Source organism: Triturus cristatus, chromosome 10, assembly GCF_964204655.1.
Source record: "Triturus cristatus chromosome 10, aTriCri1.1, whole genome shotgun sequence".
NCBI lineage: Eukaryota > Metazoa > Chordata > Amphibia > Caudata > Salamandridae > Triturus > Triturus cristatus.
In genome coordinates this window covers 560,415,418-560,429,609 of record NC_140593.1, presented here as the reverse complement: position 1 = coordinate 560,429,609, position 14,192 = coordinate 560,415,418, and the positions used below count along the sequence as shown (strand labels likewise).

At 44.4% G+C, this 14,192-nt stretch overlaps 1 protein-coding gene across 1 annotated transcript in view; it reads left to right on the top strand.

Annotated features, from left to right (window-relative positions):
- Positions 1 to 12,324, top strand: part of LOC146789736 (elastase-1-like) — a 169,988-nt gene extending 157,664 nt beyond the window's left edge. Inside the window, exons 7-8 of the mRNA XM_085632062.1 lie at positions 8,664 to 8,813; positions 12,190 to 12,324. Of these exons, the coding sequence (XP_085488188.1) occupies positions 8,664 to 8,813; positions 12,190 to 12,213 (174 nt within the window). The 3' untranslated portion in view covers positions 12,214 to 12,324. The remainder of the gene's footprint in view (positions 1 to 8,663; positions 8,814 to 12,189) is intronic.
- Positions 12,325 to 14,192: the final 1,868 nt, after the last annotated feature.

Sequence of the window (14,192 nt, the reverse complement as noted above, 5' to 3'; positions counted from 1 at the left end):
CCCTCCACTTATCCCTTATTATTTCCTTAACCTGCCAGTCAATCTAATTTGATAATAAAATCCCAACTTCCCGGACTGTTGCAGTTGCCAATGAGAAGTATTCAAGTGTGTATTTCTTTTGCAGGCTAATCTTAGGAACGTTGGTGCTAGAGGGAGTTTCTTGCAAAACAAATACTTTAGGGGCTAATGATACTAGCCATTTAAGAAGAGCACTGCTTTTACGTGGATTAAGGAGACCATTCACATTACATGAAATTATTTTAATGTGTTGTGACATCCCATTTATTCTCTATACCATAGACCTATATCAGCTGTTCCCGCAGCATTGCGTCCTCTCTCTCACTTTTTTTACCTGTTCTACCTAACCAGTATTTTAAAACACTTGCTCTTTCCTGTTCACTTTTTGTTTGCAACCCCAACCTCGTGCCCCCCTTCTTTAATTTCTTTAATGTGGAAGTCTGCAAAATTAACTAATATTGTCCGTGAATATTTCGCATCTGCAGAGTGCTGGGCGGGGACCCTATGTACTCTCATAATGGATAAATCATTTGATGCGTTTGGCAATATCAATTTCTTAATGAGAGAATTCATCAACTGGGGGACGTTCTGAATCTCCCCCTGTGACTCACTTCCTTCTGGAATACCATAAACCTTAAATTACTGTGTCGCGAATGATTTTCCAACATCTCCATGTTAGTTTCTATCAGTTGCAGTTTCCTTAATTCTGGTAAAATTTTCTTATTCATTCTTTGAAAGCGATCTTCAAGATCAGAGATTCTTTGTTCAGCCTCTAATAGACGTTTAGGCAATTGTATCAGGCTATCCTCAATTCTAGACAATCTTTGATTAACTGTTGCTGTGTAAATCGCTTGCTGTGTTTTCAGCCCCCAAATCTCCATTAAAATCACTTCCAGTAATGGTCGCAGCATCTCAGAAGCAGAATCTAGGTGGAACTCTGCATTGTCCAGTCCCAGTGATGTCTCCTATATTATTTCTTTCTGATGTGGAACTTGTTGCTTGTCTTGAGCTGCACCTTGACCTATATATATTGCTTCGGGAGTGCATGCCAGTCCTGTGGCACTTAACAACCATCCTGCTTCTGGTAAGTCTGATATCGGTATTGCTTGAATCTGGGTCAACTTTGGTGGTTCTTGCGAGCTTAGGACAGTTTCCATCTGCACTGGGCCTATTTTGGGAGTAAATCTTTGGAACAGAGGCTAATCGTTGGATATCCCTGATGTAGTAATAGACGCAGAAGGTACTGCAGCAATTGGGGAGGGGGTTTGCTGACTTAATGGAAGAGGTTGCACCTGGAATGGATCATTAGCTGCCCTGCTCCCTCTTCCTCCAAAAAGGTTCCCTCCCTTGTTGAATATGATGAATGGGCAGATTCCGCCATGCCCGCCAGCTGTATTTCCACAATAGATGATACGTTCGCACTTGCAAGTATCCTCTTCTCTCTAGAACCTGATGCTTTTTTAAGTTGCTTTGGTATGACTGGGGTGGCTTGGGGATAACCAGTCTGCTTGGAGTGTTGTTGTCGCATTACGTTGGGACGAATGAGCTCCCCCTGTCTCATAAGTTGAGTCCACCCGCCACTCCTTGCACGCTGGGCCCACCTACTGTGGGTCAGTTGAGCTGCCCTGTGCCCCCCCCCCCCCACAATGTACCGCTGCCAGAACCTGGAGATTCTGCTTTTGTGCCTCTGCCTTTACTTTGTTTCGATTAGACACTGCGAATTGCGTCTCCATGGGAGTATGCACCCTCCGAGTTCCAGAAAGTCCTTGTGCTTGGCAAAGGGGCCCAGTAACTCTCCCAGTAGCCTTCAAATGTGGGGCCACCGTAGCTGCACGTCCAGTGTGTCCTATCTGCCGCCATGGGCCGTAATTAACCTCCCAGGCAAACTTTCTCGATGGGTATGTCGGGGGACACAGCGGCTCTGCGGCTTTGTTCACTCTGCAGAGAACCGTTCTGCAGCGTCGTGCAGGAGCGCTTGACGTCAGCTGATGAGAGGAACCGCGTCTCAGAGCTCAGCAGTCAAGCATGAGGGCTCTGCTGACTGCCATCTTAGATAAAGGGAAATTTCCGTACTCATCAGCTGGGAACAGACCAAGGCCCCAGTGTTATCAGGTGAGCACGATCTTGAACCTCAGCTGTGAGGTCTTCAACAGTGCGTGTCTGTGCGTGAGAGGTAATCCGCAGCTCAATTCTAGCAGGTCTGGGGAGTAAATGGAATCCCTTTTGCTGCCTCCTCTCTGTGGATGGCCATGCCCCTATTGGAACGCAATCACATACCAACAAGGTTTTACTCTTCTGGAGTGTCTGTGGTTGTCATTTGTAGTCTGACAATGCTCTTCTTGTGTCAATAGGTGGTCCATCATTTATGGAACGAGGTAGGCATTGACAACGTCACCACATGGATCAAGAGTGGTGGTGCAAGTGCTGCACAATGTCAGAGACCTTCATGGGTGATGCAAGCATTTGATATTCCTTCTTGGGAGACAGCTGTTGAAGGCCCTCTGGTGCAGGATGAAGCTCATAGTTGCAGTGCAGTACTCAGCGACAATCACAGTGACTCCAGGGGGTCGAGACATCTTCTTTGGCTTCCTACACTTGTTGCCTGGTTGTTCCCAGTTGGGTTTGGCCATGTACAGGGGCTCACAGTGAGAAATGAGTCACCAGAGAGGCCAATGATGGCATCTACCATACATCTTCGTTGACTGCAGTGCTCAACATTCTTTGTTCAGGGTACTGGGGTCGTGCAGATTATGGGTCACCAAGAAACAATTGGACTGATGATATGGTCCAAACACCAGCCTTGGATCTGTGATAAATGTTCATTCTCGAGCACACCTTTCGAGAGGATCAGGACTCTCAGGTCAGATTAGGCAGCAATGCAGAGTCCCAGATTTTGGTCAGACTTACTGATTTTAAATATATCAAGTACATTACACAACTGGATGCAAGACACTGGCTTTGTAAAGATAAATTGTCAGTTCTCCAGGTAATCTATGCCGTTCTTCAGCAGGGCTTAGCAGATCTTGATCTCAGTCCTAGGGGTATAGTCCTTACCTCCTAAAGAGAGACAGAAAAGAAACCTGTCTCTCGTCCTTCCCTTCCTCTACCTATGTGTGCAGAGCTCTATGAGTAGAAAGAAATTCACAATATGCCAATACAAAACAGGCATAATTATGATCCATACACCTCACAAAACACCTGTCTCACTATGACTAAAATATTCACATCCTGGAAAGTCATAGATCAAACATGAGGGTAAAACAAACATGCACTACCCATCCGGATAATGCAGAACATCCCTTTGTATCCAGCCCTCGCCCCACAATGTAGTACACATCTTTCCACTTCAGTTCAGGCAGAAACATCAAACAAGGAAGAGAGGTCTGAGTGGACATACCTGTTCTGCAAACTTGGCCTATTTCAAGGTCGAATTTTTCATAGCCAGCAAATTACATTTGGTCCTGCCTCTTTCAAAGTGAAATACTGTCACCAGTCTTGTCACTCCTACTCAATATTTACATGAAACTGATGGCACATGTAATGTCTAAACACAATTTACAGTTCCAAATATTTTTGGAAGGCATCCAACTTAATACCTGGTTGGGCAACTGCAAAGTTTGTTACAAAAACAGAACCAGTTTAAGGATGCACGCATATCTTTAGATGAAGGAAGGATACCTCTGCTTAAATGGTTCAGAGACTGAAGCCCACAGGGGAGAATCATTGGATTACAATCTGCTATTCAAGTGGCTTGAAGACTACAGATCTATTGACTCGGGATGAATGTTTAATTTGCTCTGCATTCCGTCCATCATCTGTGTGTCTTTTGCTTTCTCAACCTAAGTTCGGGCTGGACTGTTCCCATGAGGCACAAAGTCAAGACTGATTTGCATATGGGTGGGTATTAACTGGGGTGGCATGGTGAGCAAAAGAACAATGGATTTAACCCAGATCTATTGACTGGGGGTGAATGTTTGATTTGCTCTGCATTCCATCCATCATCTGTGTGTCTTTTGCTTTCTGGCCCTAAGTGCGCCAGGTGTGCCCAGGCGTGGGTCCCGGGCTCACTGTGTCACTGGATTCAAGCTAGCCTAGCTAATGAGGGTTGATTCCCCGAAACCAGTCCCAGGATGCTTGTTTAGGGTCCAGAGAGGACCGGGCTTGACAGTTTGGGCTGGACTGTTCCCATGAGGCACAGGGTCAAGACTGATTTGGATATGGTTGGGTCTAAACTAGGGTGGCATGGTGAGCAAAAGAACAAGGGATGAAACCCAGATCTATTGACTGTGGGTGAATGTTTGATTTTCTCTGCAGTCCGTCCATCATCTGTGTGTCTTTTCCTTTCTGCCCCTCTATGTGTGCCTGCCTGCATCTGCAGTTTGTCAGTTCAGATCCTGAAGGACAATAAAACAGTGATGCGGTGCATTACCAAAAAGGGTGGCTTGGACTCATAAACCCTGTGTCTGATGGCCATGAACCTATGTTCTTGGGCACAGTCATACAATGTCTGGCTGGTCGTATATCATCTGGTTGACTCATTGAATATTTGGGCAGATGATATCAGTTAATCTGATCTTGCTGATCAAGAGTAGCATTTCTCACCATGGATGGTTTAATCCATATTCACTCTCTGGGGCACACCTATTCACCACTCATGGGAACACTCATTGCCCTCTGATCAGTGTTTTGCAGGTCTGCCTGTGGACGTGGTTTATTTCTTCATGTCATCTTGTTGCCCTCATGTGCAGAACTTTCAGATATGTTGAGCTTTAATTTATCCTTTGTGCTGCAAGGCTTTGCTGTGATCACAGTTAAGGTTGATTTGTTGGCCCATTGAGCTTTTGTTTGCCTTCACAGATGTTGTTGTTTAAATCTTCTACTGATATCCTGAAATGTGTTCTTTTTTAAGGGGCGGACATATTTGTTTTCCCCTATGCTGTTTGTCATGCCACATTGGGACCTTTATCTTTTGCTAACCTTTCTGATAAGTTAATCTATTGAGCCTATACACAGCTGCCCCTTGAGGCTGACTACTCTAAAGACAGTTTTTCTGAACGTCATTACCTCGGTTTGTTGTGTTAGCGAGCTGGAAGCATCATCTGTGTGCCTTCCTCTCACTTAATGTTTTCCAGACAAGCTCTTCCTGTGGAGTAAGGCTTCCTTCCTTTCTAAATTGGTTACTCCATATCATGTGGACCATTCCATCACTTGTTGATATCCTATCTGCCTCCTCTACTCAGTGAGGATGGGAGGCATCACTGTGTGAACGCCCACAGAGCTCTTGGTTTCTCCATTAACAGGACCTGCACATTTCAGGATAACGACCAACTTTTTTGGGATTGTCTTATGTTATGGGTTACAGATGTAAACGGCCCTGTGCTTGGCTCCCACCCATGGAGTCAGTGACCCAACTGACTGGTAAGTTACATAATTTAAATACACAAGTTAGTGGGGAGCCACAGTCTGCTTACTGTATTTAATAATTCATACAGTTTTACTAGTTACACGTAATTACGTTAATTATAAAAGATTTTCCCAAGTGTAATCTACCTTGAAACTTTTCCTTTGTAGTCTTGAGACAAACTAATTATATCCACAGAAATACTTCACTTTGCAAACTACTATACAGAAAACTAATTATTCTCTCTAAAATAGAGAGATTGAAGTCTCCTCGGTTCATTCTTGATAGACAGATACAGCCACAGCCATGGGTAAAACCTTGATATACAGATACAGTCAAAACATGTTTTGGGATACACTGAAAGGCAAAGCGATTCAGAAGTGGATATTTTCCTTCTGGATCATTCTAGGAATCAAGATATGCAAAGTTCTTGCCAACAGGAGCCTCCCGAGCCATTCAAGGCTAAATTCAACAGGGTTACGGCTACTTCTATGGCGTTGCCTCTTGGCAATCTCTTATTGGACACCATCCAAACTGCAGCATGGGCTTCAATTCTCACCTTCACCAGGCATTATTTTCTGAACTTTGAAGCCCTCAGTGATCCCCATTTTGTCAGATCTATGTTGCAAGTATAGATTCAAGAGGTGAGAAATCTGGAGGTAGATGTATGTACTAGAAAACCAACTTGCCTAGCTTCAGCAATGGCTGTCTTGAGGGACACTTTATCTTGTGAGGGATTCCTCAGTAAACCTGCACACCTACCTGTTTTGAAGAGCAAGTCTTGTGGTTTTTATTAAGGTCTCAAATTAGTTTTTGCACACTGTGGGGCAGATTTATGTTCCCTGGCGCATCCCTGCAAATCAGCAGGGATGCTCCAGGGAAGATGCGTCACGCAAGTTTGCCATTGCGCCACCGCAGATGCGCCGCATTTACAATGCGGTGCATCGTGGCACAAGGACAAGCAGATGCGTGACGCATCTGCCGGCGTAAGGTTGGCGCATTGCTGGAGTTGCGTCGCAACCGCAATGCAGCTCCAGCAAGGCTCGGGGTGCCCCTATCCCTAACATGCTGCGTCAATCCTTACGCCTGCTTCAAGCAGGCGCAGGGATTTGACGCAGCATGGCCGGAAACGTGACTGAGTGAAATCTTGTAGATTTCACTCAGCCACTTTTCGGAGGCGTTCCTGCGCCGGAACGCCCCCCCCCCCCCATTGCAGGTACACCCACATGTGGCGCAAGCTTCACAACGTGACGCATCTCCCTAGATGCGTCACGTTGTAAATCTGCCGCAGCATGGCGCTGGCTTTGCGCCGCCGATGCGTCACAAAAGTGACGCAACGGCGGCGCAAAAGTGACGCACAGGGCTTATAAATCTGCCCCTGTATTTCTATTCAATCTGGTAAACTACTTCTCTGTCTCTGAGGTCCTGGAAAAAAGGACAGGAAATTGACATCAGTGTCAGGGGTGGGGTGCGGGGAAGGAGGAGGGAGTTGCACAATACTTGGCTCAAGTTCGTTTTTAGACACTGCGGGGCAGATTTACAAGCCCCTTGCGCCACTTTTGCGTCATTTTTAACATGGGAAAAGTGATGCAAAAGTGGCGCAAGGGGCTTGTAAATCTGCCCCTGCATTTTCTGTCAGTCTCGTAAGCCACTCTCCGTATCTGAGGGCCTGGAAAAAAGGACAAGAAATTGTCCTCAGCCTGGGGCAGCACCATACCTGGCTCCTTGACGTCATGGCCCGGGAGGATTCCAGAGTTCAGTCAGCTCCATGGCATCGCCTGTTGGTGCAGCAGAGCTATTTACATTTTGTGAATCCAGTCTGGCACTTGGAGGAGACTCTAGAGGTGAGGAATCTACAGGTAAACAGAGTATCCATCACAATGATCATTATCGAAGTTAAGTAGCTAGTTCTTGACAGTATTAAAGAATGTATTGTAAAAACTGACAAACTGTCACCCTGAAAGCAAAAGTGCATTATTTTAAAAAAATACTGTCTAATGATACACAATGACTTGAGAATCATGAAAACAATTTCATTATGAAAAGAAACATTGGAAAAGCCGTGGCAATCATGCAATGTTTTTTGAAGCCCTATGCAATAATCATTAAAAGATAAAAGTAAATAAAAGTATAAATGGTGCAGTTGAAAGCTGGCAAAAGTGTTAAAAAAAAAAAGAAATAAACATGAACCAATGCAGCACTTGGCCCAGCCGCTCTGGTTCCGAAGCACGGTATGGGGCATATTTACAAGCCCCTAATGCCACTGGAGCGTCACTTTTTCTGACGCTCCGGTGGCGTTGCGCTATTCCCCATATTTACAAGGTGGCGCTAAGCCACTTAATGTGGCTTACCGCCACCTTGTAAATATGGCCCTTTTTGCCACAGTCTGCTGTGGCAAAGGGACATGCAATGGGTGTTGCAGAGGGCTTTCCACTGCAACACCCATTGCTTTTTGATGCCTAAAACTAAGGCCAGGGAATACCTGGTCTTAGAATGGAGAAACAAGGAGAAATTTGTAATATTTCCTCGTTTTTTGCTCTTATAGAAATAGCAAACCTCTATTATTGATTGTTTATGTGCAGGAAGGTGTCCTTTCCTGCAAATAAACAATTGCCCCTGCTGCGCAGGCACCCTTGCAACACTGCAAAAGGGTACCTGTGCTGGCGCTAGGCAGCTTCTTTGCGCCAGCGCTAGGGAAAACGCAGAGGTGCACTGTATTATTGTGCATTCGGCACATCCCTGTGTTTAAAAATGTCGCAGCATGGCATTGCCAAATTTGGCGTAACACCGCGCTCTGACATTTTTTAGTAAATATGCCCCTATGTTTTTTCTATGTATGTGCACATGCGAGCAGGCTGAATACAAAGCAGCCCATGGCATATGTTGTTGTGGCTATTAGCCAAATGTGAATGACATTTGAACAGAAGAGTGGATAATAGGGGCCGACTAAAAAGCCGTCTATCTAGGTGTATGTTAACATTTTGCAATGTTTATATTTTTGAATTACATCTGAAACTGGCAAGGGGCAAGTCCTAAATAGGATTGGGTGAATCTTACTTAAAACAATTTACATTTAAATTTGTGAATCTTTTCAATGTTGATGCTTTAAGGTCTTCTGATGAAACGTGCAGCATCCACAGGTGAGCTTTTATTTAAGGTATGACGTCACCGGCTAGAATCAAACTGCCACACTTTTTTTTAGGACTAGAAGAATACGTTACCAGTTTCTCTTTTCTTTCTTCAGGGTGATTCAGGCGGACCTCTGAGCTGCTTCGTTAACGGTATGTGGCAAGTTCACGGGATCGCGAGCTACGCAGTGGTGCCTTTTTGCAACACTTATCAGAAGCCGACCGTTTTCACCAGGGTCTCCGCCTACACGGACTGGATTTACGAGGTAAATTAAAGGAGGGTTTATTCTTAATGTGATGGAGAGTACCAAATAATACATTTATGAAACACTTCTGTAAAGTATCAAACTTGTATACACTGTTCTAAATATTTGAGGAATAAAAAAATCAAGAGAGGAAAGCTGAAACGGAACTATTTAGAAATGGACAATATTTGGTGTTGTATGTGTTTTTTAGAGTGGAAACCTAACTAGGTAGCAACAGAGTGTTGCACATTTAAGACGCGTTCTAGATGAATAAACAAGATGATGTATAAGGCTGGGCAAAGCACTACGCTACGCTCGCGTAGTTTGCGAAGTTTGCGCTACTTTACACTACGCGAACTGCACATAGCACAGTGCAAACACGCGTAGCGTAGTGCGGCGGTCATTTTTTGCTTGCTCCGTGGTCCCCAACGTCAAGTTGGCGACCGCGAGCAAGCAAAATGACATCCCGGCGAGACTTTTTCCTCGTTCGCGATCAGCAACATCAAGTTGCCGATCGCGAGCTTGGAAAATAAACCTCCTGGCGAGCTCCTCAACGCGGGGAGGTCAGGTTTCTCATTGCGAGTGGTCGCGTATGCTCGCGACCGCTCGCGATGAGAAACTACCAGTCCGCGTTGAGAAAGCTGCTGCTCGAGTAGAAATCTACTCGAGAGGCAGAAAACGACCGCTTGCACTGTGCAAGATGCAGTTTGCACTGATTGCACAGTGCGGACAAAAATCCGGCACGGTGCAATCAGTGCGAACAGCATCTTGCAAAGTGCACTACGCAGTTTGCGAAGCTACGTGACGCTCGCGTAGTGCGAAGTGCACTTCGCGTAGCTACACGTAGTGCTACTTCGCAAACTACGCCCGGGGTTAATGATGTACATCAACCTAAATAATTGAATCACATTTCAGATATTTAGAAATGCCAAGGCCAGGATTTGAGCCTAGGTCCCCATGTCCCAAAATAAAGTACAACATTGTGCCTCCAAGCGCACGTGAGAGCAAGCCACCCAAATTGCTTGATATGCCTCCTGCTTTGCTACATTTCACTTTTATGACTCAAACTCATCATAATAATAACTGCAATGGAGACAAATTGGGCGAAAAGCTTGGAACTTCTTTAAAGTTCTATTAAATGGCCTAAGCAGCTAGAAAAGCCTTGACCTAACACCACTAACCGTTCAGTTACATATAAACATATTGGGGCTTATTTACAAGCCTCTTACGTAACCGGTGCTTCGCTTTTTTTTTGACGCACTGGCAACGCAGTGTGCTGCCCCTGCGTGTCTTTTCAAGGCCTTGTAAATATGGTCTTTTTTCATGCATCACTTTGCGAGAAAAGGACGTGCCATGAGTGTTGCTGTTTCTGTTCCCAGGCAACACCCATGGATTCTGCCGCATCCCCAGATTTACAACATTTCTTAAACCTGGGAATTCATCAGAATCCTACGCCTCCCCGCCTCACCAGGGGAGGAGTAAGAAGGTGCAATGAGGAGAAACACTTTTATTTCTCCTTGTTTTCCCTATTTTGCTGCATTCTGCAGCACACATAGAAGAGGAAAAAGCCTCTTGTGATTGTTTTTGCACAGGAAGGTGTCCCTTCCTGCACAAAAAACAATAATTCCCACAACGCAGGCAACCTTGCACCATGATGCAAGGGTGCCTGCGTTGGTGCATGCAGCCAATTGTGCGCCAGCGCTAGGAAAAGCACAGGGATGCGTCATATTGATGGAAATATGATGCATCCCTGTGCTTCTACAATGATGCAGCTCGGCGCAGCACAATGGCTTGTGGTCCCGCGCTGCATCACTTTGTTGTAAATAAGGCCAATGGTTTCATTAAAACACAAGGTCAGTTATTTAGATGTAACAGTCGTATGAGAAAATAAAGCCTGGGGCTGATTGATTTTGGGAAAGATACTAAGACTACTCGTATGTCAGAGCCAAAAAGTGTGGACATACGCAATCATCCTTTTACAGCTCCCAAATTCTGTATCTACTTTAACGGATAGGGGCATATGTATAAGGGCATGGCGGAGCGTGGCGCTAAGCACAAAATGCCAACGCCACGCTCCGCCATTCCGAAAACATATGGATGAGCACGTATTTACAAAGATACCGCACATCCCTGCGTTTTCCCTAGCGCTGGTGCTAAATTAAGCTGCCTAGCGCCAACACAGGCACCCTTGCACCATAGTGCAAGGGTGCCTGATTTGAGGGAATTATTGTTTAAGTGCAGGAAGGTGTCCGCCTTCCTCCACATAAACAATCACAAATGGCGATTTGAAACTTCTAATTGTGCTGCATTGTGCAGCACACATAGAACTTGCAAATTGTCATTTTTGTAATGATTGTTTATGTGCAGGAAGGGACACCTTCTTGCACATAAACAACCATTCATGGTGTTTTTTTGTTTCTATGTGTGCTGCACAATGCAGCACACATAGAAAAGGCAACCACAAAGAGAAATAAAGCATTTCTCTTCGTTTGGCCATGTTAGGACCAGGTTTTTCGCTCGTCTTAACTTTGGCGCTGCCTCTTATATACGCTTCCCTTGTAAAAAGGGGGCAGCATCAAAATCAATGGGTATTGTGGCAGAATGCCCACCACAGCACCCATTGCCCACCCGCTATACTTAGCGTGAAAGGGTGCCTTATTTGCAAGGTAGAGTTCAGTCACATTAAGTGACTTAACGCGCCTTATAAATAAGGCGAGGCCCCTATCGCATCTACAACATCCTGAAAAGTGACGCTTCTGTGGCGATAGGGGCTTGTAAATATGCCCCACAGTGTTTTACAAAATGTATCATTTCTATGTTAGGACGAATACACTATATATGGAAATAACTAATCTGTTCATCTCTGTGGTCAGTGTATTAACTAATGGTACCCAACATTTGTACATTTGCCCATGGCCATGATCAAATCTGCATTAACAGTTTGATCAAACCAAAGTCGTTTGTGGTTCATCTCTGACAAATCACAGATAATATATTTTATCCAGCCATGCCAAGTTTTCAGAACAGCCACACAAGATAAATTTACATACAAATTATATTATTGGGAATCGTTAAAATAGCAAGTGGCTAGGGTAAGATTTTGAAATGCCTCTTCTCATGTGGGCCACGTTGATAGCCCTCTTATGGTTGAAGACACCTCCTTGGATCTGACCCACACATTGCTCAAAGACCGATGTTATCCTTTGCTGTTGACCTGAGGCTCAGATGACTTTACAATGTGGACCACATTAATAAATGACTGAGCACTAACTACACCACAAGATTCAGATAATGGGCCCAAGTCGAGACGGTTTACTGCTGTATGCGCTTTACTTCAAGGTCATCAAAACTTGATTCCAAAGTGCAGCACTGAATTCTGTTATTCTTTCTCTTTCAGATCTATCGGGTGTATGGTGAATAGTATGAAGAATAAACCTATTGAGGAATACAGTTTTTGTCAACAAATAAATAAGAAATTGTTCACTCTATGTCTTTTTTTTCGAACAATAAAGTGAATAGTGATCTTCTGTGATCATGTGTGGACAAATTCAATATAATACATTGAGAGCAAGAAACTGGACAGCTTGAATGATCACTTGAGTTGAGGAGTACAAATACATTCCAAATTGTTTATGTCATGTTGTTTAACCTTAGCTTCAAATTGTGCCACATAGAAGTCAAGAGTCTCTATGGAGTACGTATAGTACACCAGAGGATGTTTGTATTTATTTATTTGTTAAGGAGTTTGTATAGCGCTTAGTGTCAGAAGGAATAGACAATATAGCATGATGATAGGCACAAAGGTTAGAATCCAAGTGGAGAGGGTATGTGACGTGTTCAATTTTCTGCGATTACTCTTTGGGCTGACATAAATTAAAGGTTGGATAAAATAGTTCAGTTTTCAATGGTTTTCTGAAATGCTAGTAGCTGGGTTCAGATCTCAAGTTTGGACTCAGGCCGTTTCAGAGTCTAGGTTCTTGCACCCAGACAAATGCCTCCGAGGTTCATCTTCTTGAATCATCAGTGGATAATCTGACTTTCAGCATTGAAGAGATAGGCTCTGTTTTAGATGTGTCACTTGCTGCAGGTATGCAAGGGCTTTGCCCCACTACTTCATGGATGCTTCACAAGACCTTAAAATGTAATCATAGCCACTACTCAGAGTCAATGGAGTTTTTAAGGGTGTTTTCTTGTGATTCAGCTTGAGAAGGTTAAAGTTGATTTTGGCGGCCAGGTTCTTGAGTCTTTGGAGCCTGTCAATTAATTTATTGAGAAGATAAGAATAGATCAATTTACAGTAATTGATGTGTGCCAGAAAGAGGGCTGTGTGATAATTGTAGAGAAGTGGAATGATTTTTCAAAGGAGTGAGAGTTACCATGTTCACACACATAACAACGGGATCAGCACACAAAAGATTCCCAGATTTCCTACTTTTGATGAGGTGGAAGGAGGGGCTTTAAGGCCTAAGAGCTAGTTAAATGGTGGTACGTAGGACTACCAGTCTCTAATCGCTAGAATCTTGGTCTTGCCACCATTCTTCATGGGAAGCACTTCTTCATTTCTAGTGGATCAAATGGACCAAACACAAAGCAATGTTAATTAGATTCTATGAGCAGTTTGAAAGCAGAAATGGATTGTTGTGCTGTCAGCATATGTTTAATGACCTCTTACCTAGTCCTGCCCAAGTTCCTGAGCAGAGGGTCATGTGTAAATATTGGAATGAAAACCTTTGACTTGTTGGCTGCAGTTGGTGAGAAACGATTGGAACTACTGCATTGTAGGTCCGAACATATGTGTCCAGTTTTGTGCCTTTCCCAGAAGGATTGTATATTCAATAATTTTGTAGTAGGAGCCCAAAAAATATATAGGTTGCTTTATTGTCCTAATTAAAGGAGCTCTTATCTCATATTGGGCAAAGTGGTTTCAGTACTCCTTTAAGGGTGGGCTCCAGACTGTTATTGAGGAGAAGGTAGAGCTTTCCAAGTACTCTTGATGTTGTTCCACTGGAAGCAGCATTATGCAGAGCATTGCTGCCTTCAGTGCACATTGAGCAAACAACAACCCTTTGTTATTTCAATCTCTGCCAATTGCACCGACACAGTTCTTCACTCACAGCACCATGGTGGTAAGCCTGTGACTGACCAATGACACGAAAATGATATTTTGGCTACCACATCAGATTTGTCAGACAGTGGTGTAGCAAGGGGGAGGGGGTGGTGGGCAGCCTTCCACCCCCGCTCTTACCTGTGGCCATCGCAGGAACCGCCAGCACACCCACCCCCCGCTCTTGCATGCAGCCGCAATGGGCAGTAAACACTGGGATCGCCAGGGTAGGCACAAGTTCTAAATACACCACTGTTGTCAGAACATTTCAGCTCTGCCTCTTCCTTTTCTGCCTC